General features: G+C 41.0%; 1 protein-coding gene across 2 annotated transcripts; it reads right to left on the reverse strand.

The window, feature by feature from the left end:
* Positions 1–660: 660 nt before the first annotated feature.
* mtfmt (mitochondrial methionyl-tRNA formyltransferase) lies at positions 661–16759 on the reverse strand. 2 transcript variants are annotated; one of them, XM_078261851.1, is made up of 9 exons: positions 16571–16759; positions 9358–9555; positions 8976–9074; positions 8791–8893; positions 8631–8706; positions 8450–8541; positions 8284–8362; positions 3463–3536; positions 661–981 (listed from the first exon to the last, which is right to left on the reverse strand). In XM_078261851.1, the coding sequence occupies exons 1-9, from the start codon at positions 16753–16755 to the stop codon at positions 802–804; spliced, it is 1086 nt and encodes a 361-aa protein (XP_078117977.1). In that variant the 5' UTR covers positions 16756–16759; the 3' UTR covers positions 661–801. The 2 variants fall into 2 exon arrangements, with proteins under 2 accessions (XP_078117977.1, XP_078117891.1); XM_078261765.1 differs by having other exon boundaries at positions 8976–9098.
* Positions 16760–23195: the final 6436 nt, after the last annotated feature.

A 23195-nucleotide genomic window follows, 5' to 3' on the forward strand; every position in this document is an offset into this window, starting at 1 on the left:
CCCACTACTTCTGAAGAAGTCTGACCTGGTCATTTGGCCCCAAAAAAATTTGGGCCACTTTTGCCTGCAGTCTGAACGTAGCCTAAGGAACTTGTATTAACGTGTAGAGTCCCCAAGTGGTCCATTGCTGTTCAAGCATATACATGTTGGCTGTACATAATCCAGTGATGTTACCAGAATTTGCGGGAGCAAATTTGTGCACATCATACCACTCTGTTCTCAGCACTGCCTGCAAGTTAGCTTTACAATATATATATAAAAATGTGTATAAATTGTATTTCCCATCTATAAAGCCTTGCTCCTCAGTACCTCGTTGCTTATCAAATGTGAACCTCAGAACTGTGGCACAGGCCTTCTGCTTGTTTCAAGGGTGATATCAAAAGTTGGTAAAGCTGCCATTGGTTTTTACTTTCCTAGCTGCACGATTGCAAACATGATCTGCCTGCTATAACAAAAAAAAAAAGTTTCATCAATTGTATTTATTGCAAATAAATGATTAATATAGTTGTAGCAGTACAGTACAAAAATATATATATACACATACATATATACACACACATACATATATACATATATATATATATATATATATATACACACACACACACATATATATATATATATATATATATATATATATATATATATATATATATATATATACATATATATATATATATATATTTTGTACATGCAGATGTCTTAAAACAGACAAGAGTAACACATTCACTTCAGTAAATTCCAATAGGTAAAATCATGTCTGCAGTGTTCACATTAAGGAAAAAACTAATTATTGTTGCATCACAACTTTGATGTTGACATCTGATGCTCCTCAGTTGCTCGTTTTCTGCTGACAAACAGAGCTTCGGTTGTCTGATAGGGTGTCTTCTTCTGCACTGTCTGATGCAGGTAGCCATTAAAGAAGTCGGCCGCTGTCAGCCTTTTTTTCAGGAGCACTGCCTTGAATCCCACCCAGCCATCCTGGAACATGGAACACACACAAGAAACAATCAGCAGGAATTCTCATTTCATGTAGGACCTTCAAAACATAAGTGGTGTACTGGATGTATGAAGGGAGGGATGAAGGATGTTGAGTCAGGGGCTTGATATGAAAGTCTACAAATTCAGAGGCAGGCTCTGTAAGGGATGAAATAATAGGCCTCCCTAGAGGAGAACTGAGATTCTTGTGAACCTTGGGGAGCATGTAAAAAGTGGGTATCCTGGTATGTTCACACTATAAAAAAAAAAAAAATCATGCTCGTTTGGTAATCCACTCCTCTTCCTTAACTGTAGATAGCATTCCTCTCAATGTCTCCTGTGTGTTACTTAATGGATTAGAGGACAGTTTGTGATACCCTGAATATGGGTACTCCAATTGGTGTGAGGCCTATTCAACATATGTGTCCTTATTCATTACCACCACTGCTCCTCCTTTATCAGCTGGTTTTATGATAATTGACTCATTCCTGGCTAACCAGTCCAAGGCCTGTTTACAATTACAATTATCAGGTGTTTGTAATCATGGTGTCTACTAAAGGGGAAATTGTGTCTTGAGGACTAACCCTGAAGAAGGCAGTTTTTTGCCACTACGCGTGGGTTGCTGCCCATCTAAGATTTCAGTATGAAATAGCCATTTAAATAAAGGCTTTTTAAATGTTTTTGCAAGAAGAGTGCCTTGGGCCCGTTTCCTCTTTTGAACAAATGAAAAACTTCTTTTAAAAATGTACGTTATCATTTCCAAAATGCAATTAATAGATAAACACAATGCAACAAAATATATTGTGCTACATTCAAAACATTACAGGGTTAGAACCAGGCCTTAAAAATTACACTTCCTTCATGTTCACCTGTTGTGTGGATAAATTCAGCATAATGTACATTTCCACAGCTCTAAACCCCATACTTTCTTTGTTAAGATTATTAGTTTTTATTTTGATTCATAATAAAACAGTACATGCAGCTCATAACATGAACACAACCCTGCCCCCACTCATCATCACCACAAAAAGATGTAATAACAACAAGATGAAATAATAACCATAATATTGAAAACATAAAAAAAAAAAAGACAGATATATATAGTTATACTCCTCAGTGTTATCATAAACAGTTTGTCCACCACTTGTTTTTGGCTCAGGTTTATCAAGGGGCAAAGTCTTTTAAGGGGAGTTCTGCTTTCTGCAGGTTCTACCCTTACTCCCTCATCTCTGTCCCTCTCCTCCTGAATCTCCTCCTCACTGTGCATGCCACTGCCGCCGACACAGACACCGACACCACCACCACTATCATCAGCCACGGGAGCTGATGAAGGTCCTGCTACTGCCGAAAACATGTCTGTCAATTTGACACATTTGGCAGCGTCTGCCTGAAGGGCCTGTTTCTTTTTCTCACGCAGCTTCTCTGCACCTCCTTTGCGTTTCTTCTCTATGATCTCTATCACTATATATATTTTTGACTAAAGTGTAAATTGGGCCAGCAGCCCAGTGTCAATTGAAAAAACAATGGGCCGCCGATCTTGGCCTACCACTTTTATGGGCCGGTTCATGTGCCGGACAATTTAAAAAAAAATTAATAATAAAAAAATAAGTGTCGGCGGTCGGCCCAAAAAGCACGTCGGCCCACAGACGGCACCCCTTCATTCAGTCTGGCTATCATTAAACTAGATTGGACCCAGCTTCTTATGTGCGAGTAGCCTATGACATGACTTTGTTACTGTACTAATAATAAATGCTTTGGAAATGTACATTATGATGATTTTGTTTCATTATTAGCAAACAGTAGAGTGATGACAGGAAATGATGGGGAGAGAAATAGGAAATGACGTGCAACAAAGGTCCCTAGCTGGACTGGAACAGGCTTCAGCTGTGGAACAATTTACCCAGCATAATATAATTAATTACGCAGCATGATTAAGTGGAATAATAAATAAACCAGAGAAAAGCCCAGCTCAGACCAAAGATTTGTGATAAGTCCGACCTGGACAACTGGCAGCTAGCATGGCGGCTCAGCAATGGCAATTTTTTCAGATCAACTGCACTCAGTAAAAATGTATGCACACATGAAACAATTTGTTGTAAAGCTTCGACTTTTCGTAAGACAAATGAGTAATGATAATACTGCACACTTACTATCTACAGTTTACCAAACGTCAACATTTCTGTGAAATTGTGTTTTTCTCCATGTGGCCCCTGGCATTAAAACTTTGGACACCCTGCTTTAATATGACATTAAAGTATGTAACATGCTTGTCAAAAAGGCTTTACTGTGAAATTATTTTGAGCGATATCAGGGACATTTGCACAAGTTATCACATCTGAATTCTAATGTTCAGGCCATTTACACATCATGTAAAAAAAAAACTAAAATTCAAATTAATTTATATAATTTCATGCTTCACGTGGGTTTGCAGCTTTAAGTCATTATCAGTAGTAAACTAAATACAGCTAACGAAGTTTAACATACCTTGCAGCAGACAGCCAGAGTGTTGGACTCCTTCTGATAGCTCAATGAGCCAGGGACCAGTTTCCGTCTTTGATCTGCAAACATGTGATGACAGCTCAGGGTCAAAGCACATTACTGGGGTAGCATAGGTCAACAGCACACGCACACACATCAAATCTCAATGCCATCCGGCCTATCGCTCAGAGGATGCAGCCTCTGGTTCTGAAAATATCCCTATTCAAAAGTTTACTAGAGTACTTTTAACGACACACAGCAGTCTCCTGAGGGTGTACCACGAAGCGGGATATGTGGGTTGGCGAGGTATGTTGAGCCTAAAGTCAGAGTTTTCAATGTCACTAATGTGGCTCTCTTCTAACCTGGCTAGGTCGCCATGGTAACTCATTATTTATTTAGTTAGTTTCAGACCCTCTTTGGAGGGAAAGTGTTTAGAGACAGAATATATCCGTTAGCCTTTTCCTGGCGATATTCTCTAAGAGCAGTACAGATTCTCAGCAGAGGAAATACATTATAAAGGCAAACTTTTTTTTTTTTTTTGTGATGTGCACCAACAACACCAAAACAAATTCCTTGTATGTGTTAAAAAACGTACTTGGCAATAACACCCTTTCTGATTCTGATTTGTTGAGGTGAAATGTTACATTAGTTATGGCAGCGAACACAGCCGTGCAGGTTTTTTGCAACGAGAACCTTTGCAGCTATGCAGAAAATCTGAGTTAGTCAATTCGTAAATATCACAGATAATATACAATCAATAGAATACATTTTATTTGGTTAAAAAGTGATTTCCATTATGGGACAGTGTCAGACCTTCAGACCTTGAATCTATCAGATAGCAGACTCTACAGTCAGAGCTGTAGAATGAGCAGCTGTCACGTTAGAAATAAACATTCAGCATACAGAGTGCATCGAGTAGTGAAATAAATACAATCAAGTGTATATTAATGTTTCTTATACCATGGTCTGGGTGAATACTTAATTCTGATTGGCTGAAAAAAAAAGTGATATAGGACACCTACTAAATGATTTCCAGTCAAACTGACTGTTTACCATTCTAAATTTATGTGCTAAATTAAAAGAAAAAGAAAATGTGAATCTGTTCTTTCCAACACTGAGTGGAGTCCTTTAGTGTCTCGTCCTCTGAACACTACAGGATGGCACTGACACGCAGGCTGCAAGAAGTAAGTTGCACCGCCCCTCTGAACCATAGTAAAAATAAACTGACTTTGTTTCACAGCGATCATCTCTCATCCCGGTCGCTGTTCAGTTCGCTACTTCAGGCTGCGGCCAACAGTACACACGGACGATAATTTGTTCCTGAAAATCTTTATATTGATTTGGGGACAATGACATGGCTGATAGCTAGCTTGTCTTGTTGTGAAACATACTGTCAAATTATATTACCGTTTGTCAACCATACACAATGTCATTGACTCTGAATCTTGCTAGCATAATGTTAGCTTTCTGGCTCATAGCTGTCTGAGCTGAAGGGTTCTATGAGCTGAGTGGACTATAAATACAGTGGGGCAAAAAAGTATTTAGTCAGCCACCAATTGTGCAAGTTCTCCCACTTAAAAAGATGAGAGAGGCCTGTCATTTTCATCATAGGTACACTTCAACTATGAGAGACAAAATGAGAAAAAAAAAAATCCAGAAAATCACATTGTAGGATTTTTAATGAATTTATTTGCAAATTATGGTGGAAAATAAGTATTTGGTCAATAACAAAAGTTCATCTCAATACTTTGTTATATACCCTTTGTTGGCAATGAAAGAGGTCAAACGTTTTCTGTAAGTCTTCACAAGGTTTTCACACACTGTTGCTGGTATTTTGGCCCATTCCTCCATGCAGATCTACTCTAGAGCAGTGATGTTTTGGGGCTGTTGCTGGGCAACACGGACTTTCAACTCCCTCCAAAGATTTTCTATGGGGTTGAGATCTGGAGACTGGCTAGGCCACTCCAGGACCTTGAAATGCTTCTTACGAAGCCACTCCTTCGTTGCCCGGGTGGTGTGTTTGGGACCATTGTCATGCTGAAAGACCCAGCCACGTTTCATCTTTAATGCCCTTGCTGATGGAAGGAGGTTTTCACTCAAAATCTCACGATACATGGCCCCATTCATTCTTTCCTTTACACGGATCAGTCGTCCTCGTCCCTTTGCAGAAAAACAGCCCCAAAGCATGATGTTTCCACCCCCATGCTTCACAGTAGGTATGGTGTTCTTTGGATGCAACTCAGCATTCTTTCCTCTCCAAACACGACGAGTTGAGTTTTTACCAAAAAGTTCTATTTTGGTTTCATCTGACCATATGACATTCTCCCAATCCTCATCTGGATCATCCAAATGCTCTCTAGCAAACTCCAGACGGGCCTGCACATGTACTGGCTTAAGCAGGGGGACACGTCTGGCACTGCAGGATTTGAGTCCCTGGCGGCGTAGTGTGTTACTGATGGTAGCCTTTGTTACTTTGGTCCCAGCTCTCTGCAGGTCATTCACTAGGTCCCCCCTTGTGGTTCTGGGATTTTTGCTCACCGTTCTTGTGATCATTTTGACCCCACGGGGTGAGATCTTGCGTGGAGCCCCTGATCGAGGGAGATTATTAGTGGTCTTGTATAGCTTCCATTTTCTTATAATTACTCCCACAGATTTCTTGATTTCTTCACACCAAGCTACTTACCTATTGCAGATTCAGTCAGGAGGGTAGCTGGCGTCTCCCTTAGAGATAGGGTGAGAAGCTCAGTTATCCGTGAGGAGCTCGGAGTAGAGCCGCTGCTCCTTTGCGTCGAAAGGAGCCAGTTGAGGTGGTTCGGGCATCTGGTAAGGATGCCCCCTGGGCGCCTCCCTAGGGAGGTGTTCCAGGCACGTCCAGCTGGGAGGAGGCCTCGGGGGAGACCCAGGACTAGGTGGAGGGATTATATCTCTAACCTGGCCTGGGAACGCCTCGAGATCCCCCAGTCGGAGCTGGTTAACGTGGCCTGGGAAAGGGAAGTTTGGGGTCCCCTGCTGGAGCTGCTACCCCCGCGACCCGACCCCGGATAAGCGGATGAAGATGGATGGAAGATGGATGGAGATTCAGTCTTCCCAGCCTGGTGCAGGTCTACAATTTTGTTTCTGGTGTCCTTTGACAGCTCTTTGGTCTTGGCCATAGTGGAGTTTGGAGTGTGACTGTTTGAGGTTGTGGACAGGTGTCTTTTATACTGATAACAAGTTCAAAGGTGCCATTAATACAGGTAACAAGTGGAGGACAGAGGAGCCTCTTAAAGACGAAGTTACAGGTCTGTGAGAGCCAGAAATCTTGCTTGTTTGTAGGTGACCAAATATTTATTTTGCATATTTATTTGCAAATAAATTCATTAAAAATCCTACAATGTGATTTTCTGGATTTTTTTTCTCATTTTGTCTCTCATAGTTGAAGTGTACCTATGATGAAAATGACAGGCCTCTCTCATCTTTTTAAGTGGGAGAACTTGCACAATTGGTGGCTGACTAAATACTTTTTTGCCCCACTGTATATCCTGTTAGTCCGTCCTATTTACTGGAGCAGCAAACGTTTACATTGCATAAGAACCTTATTGGATGGGAATGATTGTTCCAGGTATTAGTCAAACCCTCAGGTGTAACCAGGGAAATAGAGTTATTGTTTGAAAAAAACTTTAGATTTTGATTGTAAAACGCATTAAAATATAAATTAATGGTTTAAAAACAAACTATTTGGCAAGTCACCATGGTATAAGACTGTTAATGCCCTTTGAGGTGTCCACTGTCAGGAATTAATGGACGACGGAGGAGGCATGAATCGTCCAACGTGCAGCGAAGTACCATTAATGCACCTCGTCAGGCATAAACCCTTGATTACTGCAGTGCCCTATGGAACTCAAATGGAATGACTCAAAGTTGTTATAAACACCGTCTTGAACCTTTGGAAATGAACAAAGCGAAACCATAAAAAAAAAAAAAGGTGTGCAATGTATTGTACAACGTATTAGTGAAATTTAATTACTGCATTTAACCGATCCTAAAGCTGCCTACACACGATAGGTGGTGGCGCCCACCCCCTGTGCTACCCCTGGCGTCGTGCACCGCTCGGATTTTCCGCTTTGCGCTGCGCTCAAATTATTTCAAGTTTGACCTAGTTGCCGCTGACCTTTCGAAAGCGCAACTGATGAGATAACAGGTAACGACATGCGCTTTGCTCTTTGCTCACTGCGCTCACAGCATGTCGTTACCTAGTAACGACATGCGCTTTGCTCTTTGCGCTTTGCTCTCTGCGCCCTAACTAGCGGTGCACATTATCATGTGTAGGCTTTAGTATTAGGAGCAGTAGACAGCTATACATACAGCATCCAGGGAGCAACTTGAGGTTCAGTGTCTTGCTCAGGGACACTTTGACATGTGGCCGGAGGAGCCTGGGATCGAACCACCAATCTTGTGTTTGAGGGGTGACCACTCTACCACCGAAACCACAGCCACCCTGCTAAGCTAAGCTGCTTACAGAGTGGTGCAGGAACAAGTTCTAAAACCCGGAAATGAGTTAGCAGCATTTTTGCACTTCCAGTTCCCTCACCTAGAAGTCAATGGGTTTTTGGTTTACAGTTGTTGTCACAGTATCACAGTTTCTATCAGAGCAACCCAGCTAGCATATTTAATATTAAAGCATATTAATCTTTCAGTAACAGGATTTAGGCTAATTTCACTTTCTGAAACCAGGTTTTTACATTTACAAACTGGATATTCCAAAAACCTGAATTGAAAAAAAACAGTATACTGTACATGTACTGTAAATATATTCATGGCCAGTACATTTGATTTTGACAAACTTACCTAATAATGAAATGTGACATTTTCCTACAAAATCCAGAAGTTTTATTGTCCTGCCCATCCATGTGGTCTTCAAAGGTATCTGATGGCAAAGAGAAGGATCAGTACAGTGATAGTCAACAGTGTCTTCCATGACTCAGAGTGAACAGTCCAGATCAGTCCTCATTACCCGAGATCCGATGGCACGATACAGACGATCAATTTGGTCACAAGTCTGTTCCTCCCACACTATCCAGCTCATGGATGCATTGATTTTCGGGGCTATTGGAGAAAATTAATGTGTAAGTTAAAGGAAGTCCTCTTGTTTTATATTTAGCATGACTGTGTCTATGTAGTTTAAAGCTACGTACCAAAGGTTGCACCTGTCTGTTTTTGCTCCCTTTTATGTGCCAGTCTCTCAGGCAGTGTCATGAGCGTATCAATCAGCTGGAAACAAGAATACAAATACAGCCACTATGTTAAATCCTGTTAGAAAGAGGACAAGGTAACCATCCTCTAGCATTAACTCACCAGATGTGCTCCCTTCGTGGCTAACGCAGCTCCAAGCTCCTCAGCAGTACAGTTCTCAGGGACCTGATGAAGCTTCTGGTGGAGAATGGGACCCACGTCAAACCTGCAATGTGAAGACATTCTAAATCTGTTTAAGTTTTGTAAGGACAAAACAGAAAGAACACAGAGCTTTTCCCTCCGTTTACCTATGAGGGCGGATCTGGATGATGGTGACCCCTGTCGCAGTGTCACCATGCATGATGGTGTGGAAGATGGGTGCTGGTCCTCGCCACCTAGGCAGCAGGCTGGGGTGAACATTTAAAATTCCGCTGCAATCAAAAAGCGGATGCATGGACAGACAAACACAGTTTATATTATACAGTGTGATATGCTAAACATTGTTGGATAATAATTTCAGGCAGTTGTCTTCTCGCCACCAGTTTTTCTTAAAGTTTGGATCAGTGACCTCCATTGACAGGTATAAGATTTCTATGAGACAGCCTATGGGTTTAGGTTCAGTAGGTACTGAGGACGGTGTTATCACATATGAGAGACAACATACAGATAGACAAAAACAAAAAAGCTCACTATGGAAACTTGTTGATCAGTCTCTCATGGAGTAAACAGCCAAAAGACACCACCACCCCAACATCAAACTGTCCGTCCACGTTGTTAAGGGGCCAGCTGTGGACTGGAAGGTGGTTCTGTTGAGCAAATCTCTTCACTGGGACGTCACCAGACAAAGTAACAACTTCAAGGGACTCCACTATCCTATCACTGGAACTCCTACAAACAGAACATGGAGGTTAGTTATCATGCACTCACTTCCCTTATTCCAACATGTTGAAGCCCATGTACAAGAGTAATTTAATGAGCTGCAAGATGAAGATGTCCAACAAATTCCATTGTCACCAGTTTTTAAGCCTTCTGTGACTAGACTTAACTAGAATTGAAATGAAAATTTGGACTTGGCAATCTAACCCCACCTTTATTTAAGACCTAAAGGCCTTTTTATGCTTCTGCGTAGAATCAACGGCGTACCCCCGCAGACCACTCTGCGTCTACTCCGGACCCTACGCCGTAGCCTGACGTGCACCTCTCGAAAAATGTAACTACACGTCGCAGCAACGCACGTCACTCGGCCGTGGCTTGATAGAGTTGCATTTCCCCTGACTCATTTCCTGGTTCTCCTTCTCCATAAACAAAATGAAATCAAGGAGAGGGTTAACTTTTTCTGCTAAAGATTTCCCACCTTGGTCAGAAAACACAGGGGAGACACTTTGTTTTTCTCACTATGACTCTAGTTGGTACTCGCTCCGAAGCTAATCACCTTCACTCTCTCCCTCGCTCACCCACTCCCCCCCCCCCACACACACACACACACAAACACACACAAGTATAAACATCAGGCCACTTACGTAGGCTACGGCGAAAGCTCTGCGTGGAGCCTGCGCAGAACCATAAAACGGCCTTAAGGTACAGCTGTAACAATTCCAAATTTTACTGTGCAATTATTTCACAAATAATTGCTCTTAACAATATAATTGTCTCATTCAGTCAAATATAAAAATATTTATTTATAACTTTTTTTAAACAAATTAAAATTTTGAATGAATTCCAGGATACATCTTTTGGTTATATCTGATATGTGACCCAGAAAATGTAATAACACAAATAAACAGCCTATGAAGTAAACACCTCTTTATTATCATAAAACATTTGTTCTAACTAACCCCCTCTTGTCATTTTTGTTGCTATGAACGTATATAGGGTCAAGTGCCAACAACTAACAATTGAAATAATAATAATATATAGTCCAACCAATAATCACTTATATAATAACAATTTGGCATATCTAAACAAAATCAACAATTACCAGTCATACACCTTTAGACCTAAGCTAATCTTAGCAATTATTGCGGTTAAACAAAGAAATCGCAATTATGTAAAATAATTGACAATTTAATAATTTTAACAGGCCTAACCTAGTGATGGTCATCATGAAAATGGGATTGCCAGGATAACAAAAGAAACCAAACTTCTAAAATGTAAAATGTTGTCCAAACACAAGGAGGTTTTAAGATTAGGATTTAAACCTGAAATATATGATCAAAGAATAAGTCATTTTTTAAACATAGTCTATATCTAATGCAACTACTCACATGAAATTTAGACCAGACATTGGTATTAACTCAATACAACTACACAGATAAAGAAATTGTAACATTCTAGGGATGTAACGATTACCGGTTTAACAGTAAACCACAGTAAAATGTTGATGATAACAATTACAGTTTTCATTTAAAATATCATTATCATGGTGGATTACCACGGTGTGGAAACCGCGTGTTCCCAGCTTCATCCAAGTCTCCTGAAGTTGCCGCACGGGCGCACTGCGTAGCCTACAGTGCGTTTCTTGAAGTTGGAATCATGGGGGAAGGAGGAGATGACAACGCTCAGGACATTTATCAGCCTTAGCCTGAGATGATGTAACGAGAGTCTGTCATGGGTTTTACTGCCTCGTTATCTGTGTAAACATTAAATAATTCATATTTCATTAAGTGTTCTGCTACGATGTGGATAAGTTTAGCCCGTGTTACGACATGACATTTATTTGGAGAGAGAGAGATATATTATCGCCTTGATAATAATGCTGTTGCTGTGTTTCTTATTGCATAGCTGATAGTTGTGCAGATTGTTTAATATGACTTGTGCAGCCACTTGTTGATATTCAGGTTGTGTTAGGGCAATTTGCTAGCAAGGTGCAATCGGCAGTAAACAGACTAGCGGTGTGGAGCCACGTGCTTAGCTATTAAAGGTGTATTACACTGTTTAGTCCGTTATAGATATGTGTGCTGTAATAGATGTGGCTTATTCTCAGTTTGTGTTACTGAGCAATATGTTACATTTATGTTAATTATTACAGAGAAATTAATGTAATTCTTAGTATTGTTTCTTGTTATATGCTGGTAGCTATAACATTTTGTTTTGGTAAATAATGTTTATAGTAAGTCAGATGCTTATTAATGTGCATTATTATTTGTTTATATTTCAGAACCACATCCAACTTCACATGTAACGTCAAATACAACTTCATAGTTAACTTCATGTTCGAGTTAGATAAATCTTCCTGGATCTCAAAGTCAGACATCTCTGGTACAAGTTCTTACTGGACACCCTACAGCGGGCCAGTGTTTCAGTAGCCAGTTTTCAATAGTTTTTACAAGCCTGTTGCCTATATTTTTGTAATATAACAAACACTGTTGCACTTTTTAAAACTATTTCAGCTTGTGTAGGCCTATCAGTGCTTTCTGAACATATTGAACACACTTTTAAAAATACCGTGATAATACCGAAAACCGTGATAATTTTGTTCACTATAACCGTGAGGTTAAATTTTCATATAGTTACATCCCTATAACATTCCAATCCATAAAAATAGTGATGTGCAATAAAGTAGTGATGTTACGTTCTGTGTTGAGGCTTCGAAGCATGTGTCGAGAAATCCCGCAAGTTTTCCGTGAAGCGCGTATCGAGGCTTGTATCGTTTTAGACCATGTGCCCTATTTTAACAATCTAAGCGCACAGCGTGAAGCACATGGCTCAGGTGTATTTAGGGCATGTCCAAATCCACTTTTGCTAGTTTGACTGCAGAAATAAGGGTCTGTGCGCCGGGCACATGGTTTAAAAGGGTTGTACTTAGTGTCTTAATTAATCATAGGTGCGTTTTGGGAGTAACATGCAACATGTCATCTCCCATTCCCTTTAAAAGCCAGGCACGTTTGTAACTGCTATTATAACTGAGCAGGAAGGAGAGAAGAAACTGATCTGCTGCGTGAAGTTGCTATATAGCAATACGCCAAGAATTCGCCCATGGGCGCAAAGATGGGCGCAGGTGCATTTGCCATTTTTTCATCATCATTATTTCTAAGTCTTTACTGGCGCAAAGTTCAGTCAAAAACCATCTGATACAGTTTATCACAGATCACTAGATCATCTGTAATATATCTGCCTGTTTTAAACTCTTTGACCAACAGGTGGTATTGTGAGCAAATGCATCCTCGAGAAATTAACCCTTTTGCGAACCACTTTGCTGGAAAGCTTCAATGCTTCATGAGGCTTCATCTCGCCATCATGACAACAAAGTGGAATGCCACAGGGAAAAAGTATTCAACATGCTGAAACAAGCCTTTTATTGCAATGGCAGCTTCCTGTACGAACAAACTAATCTCTGACTGTCTGGGGGCCGTTTTTGACCTGGTTTTAACATCTGTACGGACTGCCTACCATGAGTTTACATACATGTAGCTAGTGATTGGGTATCACCTGTGACACAGCCACTAAACGAGAGACACACCCACCAAACGAGAGAAAACATAACTCAAAGGCCGTTGAGAGGAAACGTGTCGCTCAACCCGGAAACGAAGCAGCAAAACTGTGCACATCGTTGTGAGATTGAACGTGCCCCAGGTGTTCCGACCTGGCAGCAGAATGTAGACTCGTTCGAGATGAGCGAGGCATGCACAGAATCGATCACCAGTGATCGCTGCCAAATACAGATTTGTGTCCAACTTGATCCCGACTTGCTCTGACGTCATGGAAACATGGACAGCGATAACGAGTTTGCAGTTCCACTCACAGTTGAGTAGGCGGTCCTTAATGGGTAGATGCTAGATCAGATCTACTAGACGTGTCAACGTAGTTAGGTTTAGGCGTGGGGATTGGTTAAGGTAAGAATACCAGGGTAAGCCAATCAGAGGCAGAATAACGAGGTAAACATATTTTAGAGAAATCCCCATGAGCTAAAATGTTCAGATTTCCAACAGTTCTGAACGCTCCGGTTTCAACAGTTTTTTCTACTCTCGGCTTAGTGTTATGCAACTCTCGGTCTGCTATGATTGGTCATCTGCTCCAGGTAGGCAGGACTGGAGTGTTTTTTTTACTATGCTACTGCGGTGGTGTTAACATTGACGCATGTAGCTAGCTACGTGCTAACAGCAGTGACATGTCATCTTGGCTGCAAGTGTTGTTAAATTCTCCCCAATTCCGGGTCACATTAGTCCTTAACATTCCCGGTTATGTAGTATTTGGTTAAAAAGCCTTTATCTGCGATTATTGACTGTAGAGAGTGATGCTATATTTTATTAGTGTCCACTGCTAACTATAGTAGCTACATGCTAACGGCAGTGAAAGTTGTCATCTATGCTGCCAATTTGTTAAATTCTCCCCAATTTCGGGTAGCATTCCTGCTGAAACATGATACACCGATTGGGTAGTGTTTGGTTCAGAAGCCTTTATCTGCAATTGTTGGCGGTAGAAAGTGTTGCTTCATTCCATTACAATCTAACGAAGGGCTTGGCGATATATCAATATAAAAAATATATCGTTATATTTTTAAATGTGATATGGAATTATACCATATTGCATATATCAATATAGTTCAAATTGCGCTGTGATCCTTGCTCCAAGCAAGCTGCTGACCCGGAGCTCTCTGCACTGCTCCCTGCCCCTCCTCTTTCATGCACAGAGGGGGGAGGGGCAGGAACAGACACTCAGCCACTCTTCAACAAACATGGAGAAAGCAACAACGTCTGCGGAGCGTGCAGAGGAGGAATTGGTTAGTAAAAGAAAAAGCAGTGGCTCAGTAATTTGGAGATAGTTCGGATTCAAAGTATCAGATGAGCAACAAAATAACGTTATATGCAGGGAGTGCCATAAACAAGTTACAGCCAGGGGTGGAAGCACTACAAATCTTTTTCACCACCTAAAACAGTGGCACAAACTGCAATACGAAGAGTGTGTGAAACTGCGCGCTGCAGAAGCCCCAGCCGCAAGCCATCGACAACCCGAAAAAGCTCCAGCCCCGAAACAAAGCTCACCGCAAACTTCATGAAAGGATCATGAAGTTGTCTTTCCAGCTCTGAGCCACCTGGCAAAAAAGTATCTCTTGGTACCAGCTACCAGTTCACCCTCCGAAAGGGTTTTCAGCTGCAGTGGCAATATCGTGACCTGCCACAGAGCATCTCTGAAGCCGGATGCCGTTGACAGGCTGGCGTTTCTTGCACAAAATCTTTAAATGAAGGAGGACACGCTTGTCTTTCTTCTAATGTCTACCTCAAGACAGCATTACTGTTTATCAAAGTAAAAAAAGGGGGGAAATGTTTATTGAGTTGATAGTCTGTTTCTTGTGCAACTGGTTGAGACTGTTCAGATAAGAAATTGAGTTAACAAAAAGGAAAAGGTAATCTCAAGCTGATGTTTAAAAAAAAATGTTCTTAAACTGAGCACTTTATTTTGTTCTTTCTTTATATATAAATGCTGCCCTTACTAGGGTTTGTCATATTTTATTATTTTGTAATGTTCGTTATTTGCATCTATTTGTTAGAAAGGAGAAGAAAATCTGTAATTTGATTTTAATAAGCCATTTATAGTTGTCAGACTAAAAAAAATATTGATATTGTACTTTTCTCATATAAATATATTTATTTCAGAAAAAGATTGGCCTATTTTATTTTATAGGCTATTTTTATTTAAGATATTTTTTTATTTAAATGTGCACCTTATGGAGCTTTGATTTCAAAAAAGGTACTCCTGATGTTTTGGTTTTGCAGCTGTTCACTGAAATAGCCGGTTTCAATAAAACTACTTGTGACATGTCATATTTGGCTTTGACTGAACATTTGCTCTCACTTTGCGGAAAAAATATCGGGATATATATCGTATATCGATATTCAGCCTAAATATATCGGGATATGACTTTTGGTCCATATCGCCCAGCCCTAATCTAACGTTAGCCTAGTGCTTAATATGAAGTAGTTGCATGCTAACGCGAGATAGCTGTAATCTAGGCGGCCAATGCTGCTCATTTCTCCCCAATTTACTGCTGGGACATGTCTGGTTGTGTAGTATTTGGTTTAGAAGCCTTTATTGGTGATTTTTCACAGTACAAAGCCCTGCTATAACGTTATACTCCGTTGTAGTAGCTCCAGCTGCTACTAGCTAGCTAGTGTAACCATAGACAGTATATAAGAATGGACCAACAGATCCCGGTGCTCTAGACGGAGACCAGTGAAGGCCTTTAGAAGCACTTTTCCAGTGATGGCTGAGCGTTACTGCGCAGCCTCCAACTGAGAGAGACGGCGTAAATGTGCCGTGAGCAACGTGTCTGAAAGTTGTAAGTCTTCTGGTAGCTGTGCCAAGAGAAATCTCAATTATTCCCAATCTTGCAGAGACGGAGATATACGTAGGTATATGTAAGGAGATAACATGGACTAATTATTGCTAACTAAAATGCTAGTTAACATTAGTAATTAAACTTAAACAGCTAATGTGAGATGAAACTGCCTGCGCGCTTCTCCTGTACTATACGGTAATTCCTCTACTCTGCGACAGTAAGTCGCATAATAGAATTATCCTGAAAATGCTATATAATAGTTGCCCTTTAATGTGGCCCAGGACACACCCATTATCACTGCTATAAGAATTTATGGACACATGTAGCCCCCAGACCACCTCCTAATGTGGTCTGAGTGATTGGATCTCAAACAAATAACTATTCTTCAGAACTGACATCCCTTACTTTCTATCAGAAAAACAAAACGAGTCTAACCCATGTTCGTTGTAAAAAATATATAATTTCACTGTTCAATGTGAGGCATCTTAACCTGTAATGTCTCGCTTTGTCTCATTCACCTAATGTATCAATATGTTCAAATAGACACGTAAAAGTGGTAAAATTAAGTGTGTATTGCAGTGTGTAACACTGGAAGGTGTGTAGAAGAGCTCTGTGTAGGACTCGCACCTGCTGGATGTGAGGAGTTTTAGAGATTCCACAGCGAACTGATCAGAGCCAAAGAACAGGAGCCTCCACGGGGGTCCCGATGATGACATGAATCTACAGCCGGGCCGCCTCCTCCACACTGGCTGCAGGGTTATACAGCAGCTCAGGAAGTGCGTCAACATGTTTAGAGACTTGTCTTGCCACATACTACATACTACATACTGTCTACCAGCTGTCGCTTCGGCGATGTGTCCAAAGTGTCAGTGCGGACACTGGGACTGTAATCTAGTTGCCCTAAATGTGTCTACAAGGACGCCGCCATGTTTTCCATTGCATTTCCGTCGTGTCTTCTTCTTCGGTGATGATTTACGGCAGCCGCAATATTGCATTGCTGCCTCCATCTGGAGCGCAATCATTACTGTATCTTTCACTGCAAGTTAAAATAATTATATTTTAACTTAAAATGAAATTAATAAAGACATTGTTGATTTCACGACATGGCCCTGAAAAGATTAGAGTAAAAGGTCACATATTATGCTTTTCTGTGTTTTCTGTATATCTACAATGTTATAATGTTGGATTGTCATGTTAAACGTGGCCAAAACTTCAAATTAGGGTAAATAATGAGGTAAAGGTATTTTTGACAAATCTCTGTGAGCAAAAATGTTCTGAATTCCAACTATTCTGAACACTCCGGTTTCAACAGTTTTTTCAACTCTTGGCTAAGTCTTACACAGCTCTAAGCCGGCCTTCTATGATTGGTCATCGGCTCCAAGTAGGCAGGACTGGAGTGGTTTTTTTTAAGCCACTGCGGTGTTAACATTATTTTTGACTGTAGAAATTGCTTCTATATTCTGCTACATGGCTAACGGCAGTAAACAATGTCATCTTGGCTCTCTAACTGCCCCCTCTCGAAACCTTGACTGACTCCTCCTGGCGACAGACCCCAACCGTAAGAAATGCATTTCTGCACTGTACGACTCACAATACCCGGCCTCCGCGAGCCCTTGTATTTTGTCAAAAGCTGCGTGGGTTCACTCTTCTTCCATATGCGCCGTCATGGCCTAATCCAATGCAAGGTCCTACATAAAGCCCACTACACAAACGCAAAATTGTCTAAAATATACTCCACTGTCCCGGGGATGCCTGTAACAGATGTAATCAGTCCCCCCGCCAACCATACTCACACGTTCTGGTCTTGCCCTAAATTTACAACCTTCTGGATGAGCATTTTTTGACACCTTGAGCAGAGCGTATAATCACACTGTCCAACCCAACCCTCTATCAGCCATTTTTGGCATTTCCCCTGATGCGGACCTCCCTGTTGCATTGAGGTGAGCCCTGGTGTTTACATCTCTGCTAGCCCGGAGACTGATCTTGTTCAACTGGAGGCTCGCCCGCCCCCCCACACACGACCGTTGGATTAAAGAAGTGCTTGACAACTTAAAGCTCGAGAAGCTTAGAGCATCTATAAAAGGCTCCCTCTTGACATTCCTAAACACATGGAACCCTTTTAGATTTAGTTGACTCCCTCACCCTATTTTCCGACACGGAGGACTGAGCTGCCCCCTCTTTTGTCTAGTAATTTATTTATTTATAATAATTTTTAAATTTTTTTTGTGATGTGATGTGCCCCAGCTGGTGTGTGTCTGTCTGCGTGTATGAGTCTGTGTTTGGACCAGATCTGGGTGGGGTTGTGCGTGGGGGGAGGGATATGAGGGGAGCCTTTATCTGCTATTTTTGATGGTAGAAAGTGCTGCTTCGTTCCACTAAAATCTAACGTTAGCATACTGCTAACTATTAATATTACATGCTAACGCGACATAGCTGTAATCTCAGCCAATGCTGGTAATTTCTCCCCAAATTCCTGTCACTTTACTGCTGGGACATGTCCGGTTGTGTAATATTTGGTTTAGAAGCCTTTATTAGTGATTTTTCACGGTACAAAGTCCTGCTATATACTCCGTTGCAGTAGCTCCAGCTTCAACTAGCTGATGGTCCGGATGATATGTGAAAATTATGTTAACATTTTCATAAAAGCATGGAATTTGGTACACTTGTACAGTTTGGGGTGCTGAACAATTTCAGAAAGGGAGCCATCGCATAAACGGCTCGTGGCAGCCATGGCGGCCATTTTACTATCCGCCATAACCGAATTATGTGTCATCATAACTCCTGAACCAAACATGGTAACACAGAATAGGTGATGTATACCCCTATGTTTTGATGGTCAAGGATTACAATGATACCATTTACAACATTATAAACTGTTCAAGTAAATAGTTAATGGTGCATTTAGTGACACTGAAGAAGGAAATCACAGTATCTGAGAACCTATGCTAGACTTTAGATTATCAGTCTATTGCATGCATGTTGTGTAGAGTTTTGAACACGTAATTCTTTTGTTCATAAACCGTGATGATACAGTGACTGAAAGTAATATTTTAGAACAGTATTTAATATGACCTTAACAACTAAGCTTAAAAAGAAAGTGTCAAACAACGATTTACTTAAAAAAACACATTTGTTTTAGCTTGTGCTGATTGGCGATCACATTGTAGATCAACGAATTAAAAATGATCGGCGATTGGTTTCAGATCTTCAGAACTAAGATGTTATAAAATAACATCTAGAATCTGCGCCCTACTGTTAATTTCAGGTTCCTGTTTTAGTTACATTGTATAGATTTGATCTGGTTAGTTTTCATTTCACACTACAGCAAGCACACTAAAGAATATGTAAAAACTACGTTCTGTCGTCATCACATACGTGAGCTGCATCTCCCGATACTTTTTTACAATATATTGGTTTGTAGTAGACGGGCTCCCCGTCCTCTTGTATCCTCTATCTGGTGTCGGGAGTTTTTTTTCCAGCTGACTCCTGCTCTCTCCCTGTGCTACCTCAGCTCTTTTATGTTTTGTTGCGTTGTTGAGAAGCATGACAAAATAACTTTACTTGGGTTTTAAAGAGCGACAGCATTAATTTAGAGACAAACTGAAACCTACACTGTACATTTACTACCACTTAACAAGTAAACTGCTGATTTATTCTCTGCTCTGATAGCCAACAGCTATCACTCTCTCTCACGTACACACTAAGCACTGAGCTATTCGTTAAACGAGCTAGGCTTATAACATGAGGATAGCCAGTCAGAACTTCTTGTTATTGGTCCGAAAGTCAAAACCATCCTTCCCAGTCTTCTGCCACATTGACACAGAGCTGTGCACTTATGGAGGCCTTTTTGCATTTGCGGCCACAACATAATAACACTCAAGGATGGACTGGCTTGCCGGTAGAAGAGTTGTCCACAATGGTCTATAACCGCTTGGATCCATCAGTCCATCCAGTCTGTTGGACATGGCATATTTGATGCCACCTTCTGGCTTGTCCCCAACAGTTTCGTATTTGGTACACTGGTGCAGTGCATTCTTACTGTCACCCTGCGCACTGTGGACACAGATGTTCTAGTCCCAGACATTACACATTTGTCAGCGCTGCACATAGAGGAGCTGTGGGTGGCATTTGGGACTGGCAAGAACTTAAGATACATACCTGCCCATCGGATTTCCAAGTCTTTGGGTCCTGACAAATCCAAGGCCCTTCCTGTGTGCCAGGCCTTCACTGGCTGTGACACAGTATCTGCATTTGCAAGCACAGGCAAGACGACAGGGATAACTGAAATGCCTATGACATGGCAACAAAGGCCTTCATGGCAATGCCAAAGGCTCCAAAAAGGCTTCCAGAGGAGGCCATTTCCATTCACTTCTACGATTGCACCAGCAGCCAACTCAGCAATGATCATGCTCGTCTTTAAGTTGTTCACAAAGAAAGGAAGAGGAATAGAGCAAATCCCCCCCACCTAAGAATGCACAGGTGCATCACCTTAAAAGAGCAGTATACCAAGAAGGACACTGTTGGGGGACAACACTTCAGGTGGAATCAAATAGACTGAGGTTTGATAAACCCAAGCAATTGGAGACCATTTTGGAAAACTCTTCCACAGGTAAGCCAGTCCATTCTTGAGCGTTGTTACGTTGTGGTTGCAACAAAGGCATTGCCAAAAGTGCACAGCTCTGTGTCAGTGTAAATAGACTGTGAAGGAGACAGTAAATAATAGGTTCAAAAACAACAAACTAATACATATACATATAAACGTGTTTCTGTTTTTTGGGAAGAACATCTTTGTTTGACACTTTCTTTCTAAGCCTAATTGTTCAAAAGTACAATGTGGTGTATTTTTCTAAAAGACAATGTATAACAATAATCACTCTCAATCATCCTTAATGACCCAATAGCTGTGTGGGGTGATGTCTGTATCTGCAAAGACGATGCCCTCTGCCTGAATTTTGTCTTTTATTATTTTTCTGTTAGTGGGCATCAACAAAGAGCCTTTGGGCCCCACATGGATTTGTTTGCCCTAGCCAATAACAGCATGCAGGGTCTGATACCGAGGCACAAAGCACTTAAGCATCTGTATGATACAAAGCAGTGGTGCATTCACGCTCTGCATTCACACAAAATCTGGCAACCTTCATGGTTGTGCAGAGGTGTGCGAAGGTGTGTGTGTTTATTTGTGCTTTAGAATGTAACCGCCGGAACACAATCAGAAAAAAAAGTTTTATTCCTGTGATTGCTCCTTGCATTGCCAGCCCCATCTCCATAGCACTGTGGGTTGTTTGCATTTCTTCAAACAAATTACAATCGTCTTGGGCAGCAAGAAGCTTTAGACGCTGCAACGGTGGCTCTGCTAAATGACCTCGGGAAGGAACTTGTTTTGGTGGAACATTTGCATTCCACGAAAGAAAACACCACAATATTAAATAAGGTCAACTGTTCACACAATACAGTAACGTAAGATATTTAAATTAGCTGGATACATGGTTAAACCTCATTAGCTCTTACCAGCGTATCTCCGTGTGTACTTCGTCCACAGCAATCCCACCAATTGGTCCCAAAACGTCCCAGTTAGAGAGTAAATGCAATAAACATATTCTTTATAACTCTTTACAATCATTCCCTGAAAGAACCAAGCAAGCCTGCCTTTTTGCACTTTCTAAATCTTCTTCAAAACTTGAATTTCCGCATGTAGCTTGCTAGCTCGAAGTTTGTTGTTGTTTCCAGGAGAGAACAGAGTTTATTTTTTTTTATCAATTTCTTATTGTGTTTTTTTATATTTAGAACTTACAGAACATACAAATACAACTGAACAAGAACAAAAAACCCTCTCCCACCCCCCATGGTCTCGAGGAAAACAAAAACAAACAAATAAACAAAACAGAAATCACACCTTGCCTAGTCACTCTCCTCTAATTCATGTGATGCTGAGGTCATTAGGACTGATACTTGTGCTGCTGCTTTTTTTTCCATAGGTCTAAAGTTGATGATTTGGCATTGTTAATTTGCCAGCGCTGAGCTATCATTTTCTTGGTTGCGGTTGAGCCAGCTAGCCAAACTTTCCTCTGTCTCCCAAGCAGGTGTAATTTAGAGTCGTTATTAAGTAACAAAACAATCGGGTCAATAGGAAGTCGACATCCTATCACATCAGATATTATTGATATTGTTTTATTCCAGAACTCATGCACCTGATCACACTCCCAGACCATATGCAGGAAAGTTCCAGTTTGTTCAGGTTGACAGAACGTGCAATAGGGAGTGGGAATGACTTTAGAGACATATCTCTTCTGAGGAGTCCAATATGTCCTATGACATATGTTGACGTGGATTTGCTGGTGATTTGGGTTCTTGGAGCAATGGAAAATGTTGTCCCAAACTGTCTCCCAATTAATTGCATTCCCCTCAGGGCTCAGCTCTCGCTCCCATTTCCTTGCTACAAGGTAATGGAGCCTTTTATACATTGTCGTGTTTCTTTAGAAATAAACAATGGACAAAGAGTCTTTAAACTCTTCAGATGTAAAGTTATTCGCTGTCAAAGTGGCGCCAAAATGAATGGCAGTCAATGGAATGCCAATGGGAGGTGATGGCTTCGTAGCATCAAAATGGCGCCATAGGAGGATCGCGGTCCGAGGAGAAGCTTACCCCCTTGAGTGAAACACATAGCGGGTGCTCCGGACATTCCAGGAAGCGAGCTGGCCAATCAGAGCAGAGTGGGCTTTTTCGGGAGGAGGGAGTCAAGAGACAGGCGCTCCTACAGAGCGTCTCATACAGAGGGTGAATAAAGTGTCTTTTTTTTTTTTAACATTAAAGCATGTACACAATTCTAGTACAAACAAAATGCAAGTATAATCGTGAAAAAAGATTTGGATCCAAAATCATCCACAGCTTGGTTTCAGTGAAGATGGGTTTATTTTATTCCTTTTTTCGCTCCTCCAGAACATCATAGCTCCCCATGTTCTCAGCTGGATTTAACCCACACATTTGTGTTTAATGGTAAAATAGTTGGCCTTAAATATAGAGCGTGCCCATATACAGAGGCTCAGCAGGTTCACCTGCAGCCCTTTGCTGAATGTAATTTCCTTCTCTCTCCCCTTTCATGTCTAAGCTGTCATAAAGGCCTAAAAATGCCCCCAAAAAAATTAATAAATATTTGGTTGAACAAACTTTCAGGAGCCATGATTATCTAAATTCATTCATTCTCAACAGTGCAGATACCTTAGTAAAGTGTTCAATAACCTTATTCAATTGTCAT

This window comes from Sander vitreus, chromosome 1 (assembly GCF_031162955.1).
Source record: "Sander vitreus isolate 19-12246 chromosome 1, sanVit1, whole genome shotgun sequence".
Classification (NCBI taxonomy): domain Eukaryota; kingdom Metazoa; phylum Chordata; class Actinopteri; order Perciformes; family Percidae; genus Sander; species Sander vitreus.

What these genes read in the sequence shown, in the direction of transcription:
- mtfmt (XM_078261765.1), bottom strand. Translation starts at nt 16,755, where the DNA reads ATGTGGCAAGACAAGTCTCTAAACATGTTGACGCACTTCCTGAGCTGC. An exon ending in CCACGAAGGGAGCACATCTG is followed by an intron (nt 8,707 to 8,790) that starts GTGAGTTAATGC and finishes TCTTGTTTCCAG; the next exon opens with CTGATTGATACGCTCATGAC. An exon ending in CTCTGGCTGTCTGCTGCAAG is followed by an intron (nt 982 to 3,462) that starts GTATGTTAAACT and finishes TCCATGTTCCAG; the next exon opens with GATGGCTGGGTGGGATTCAA.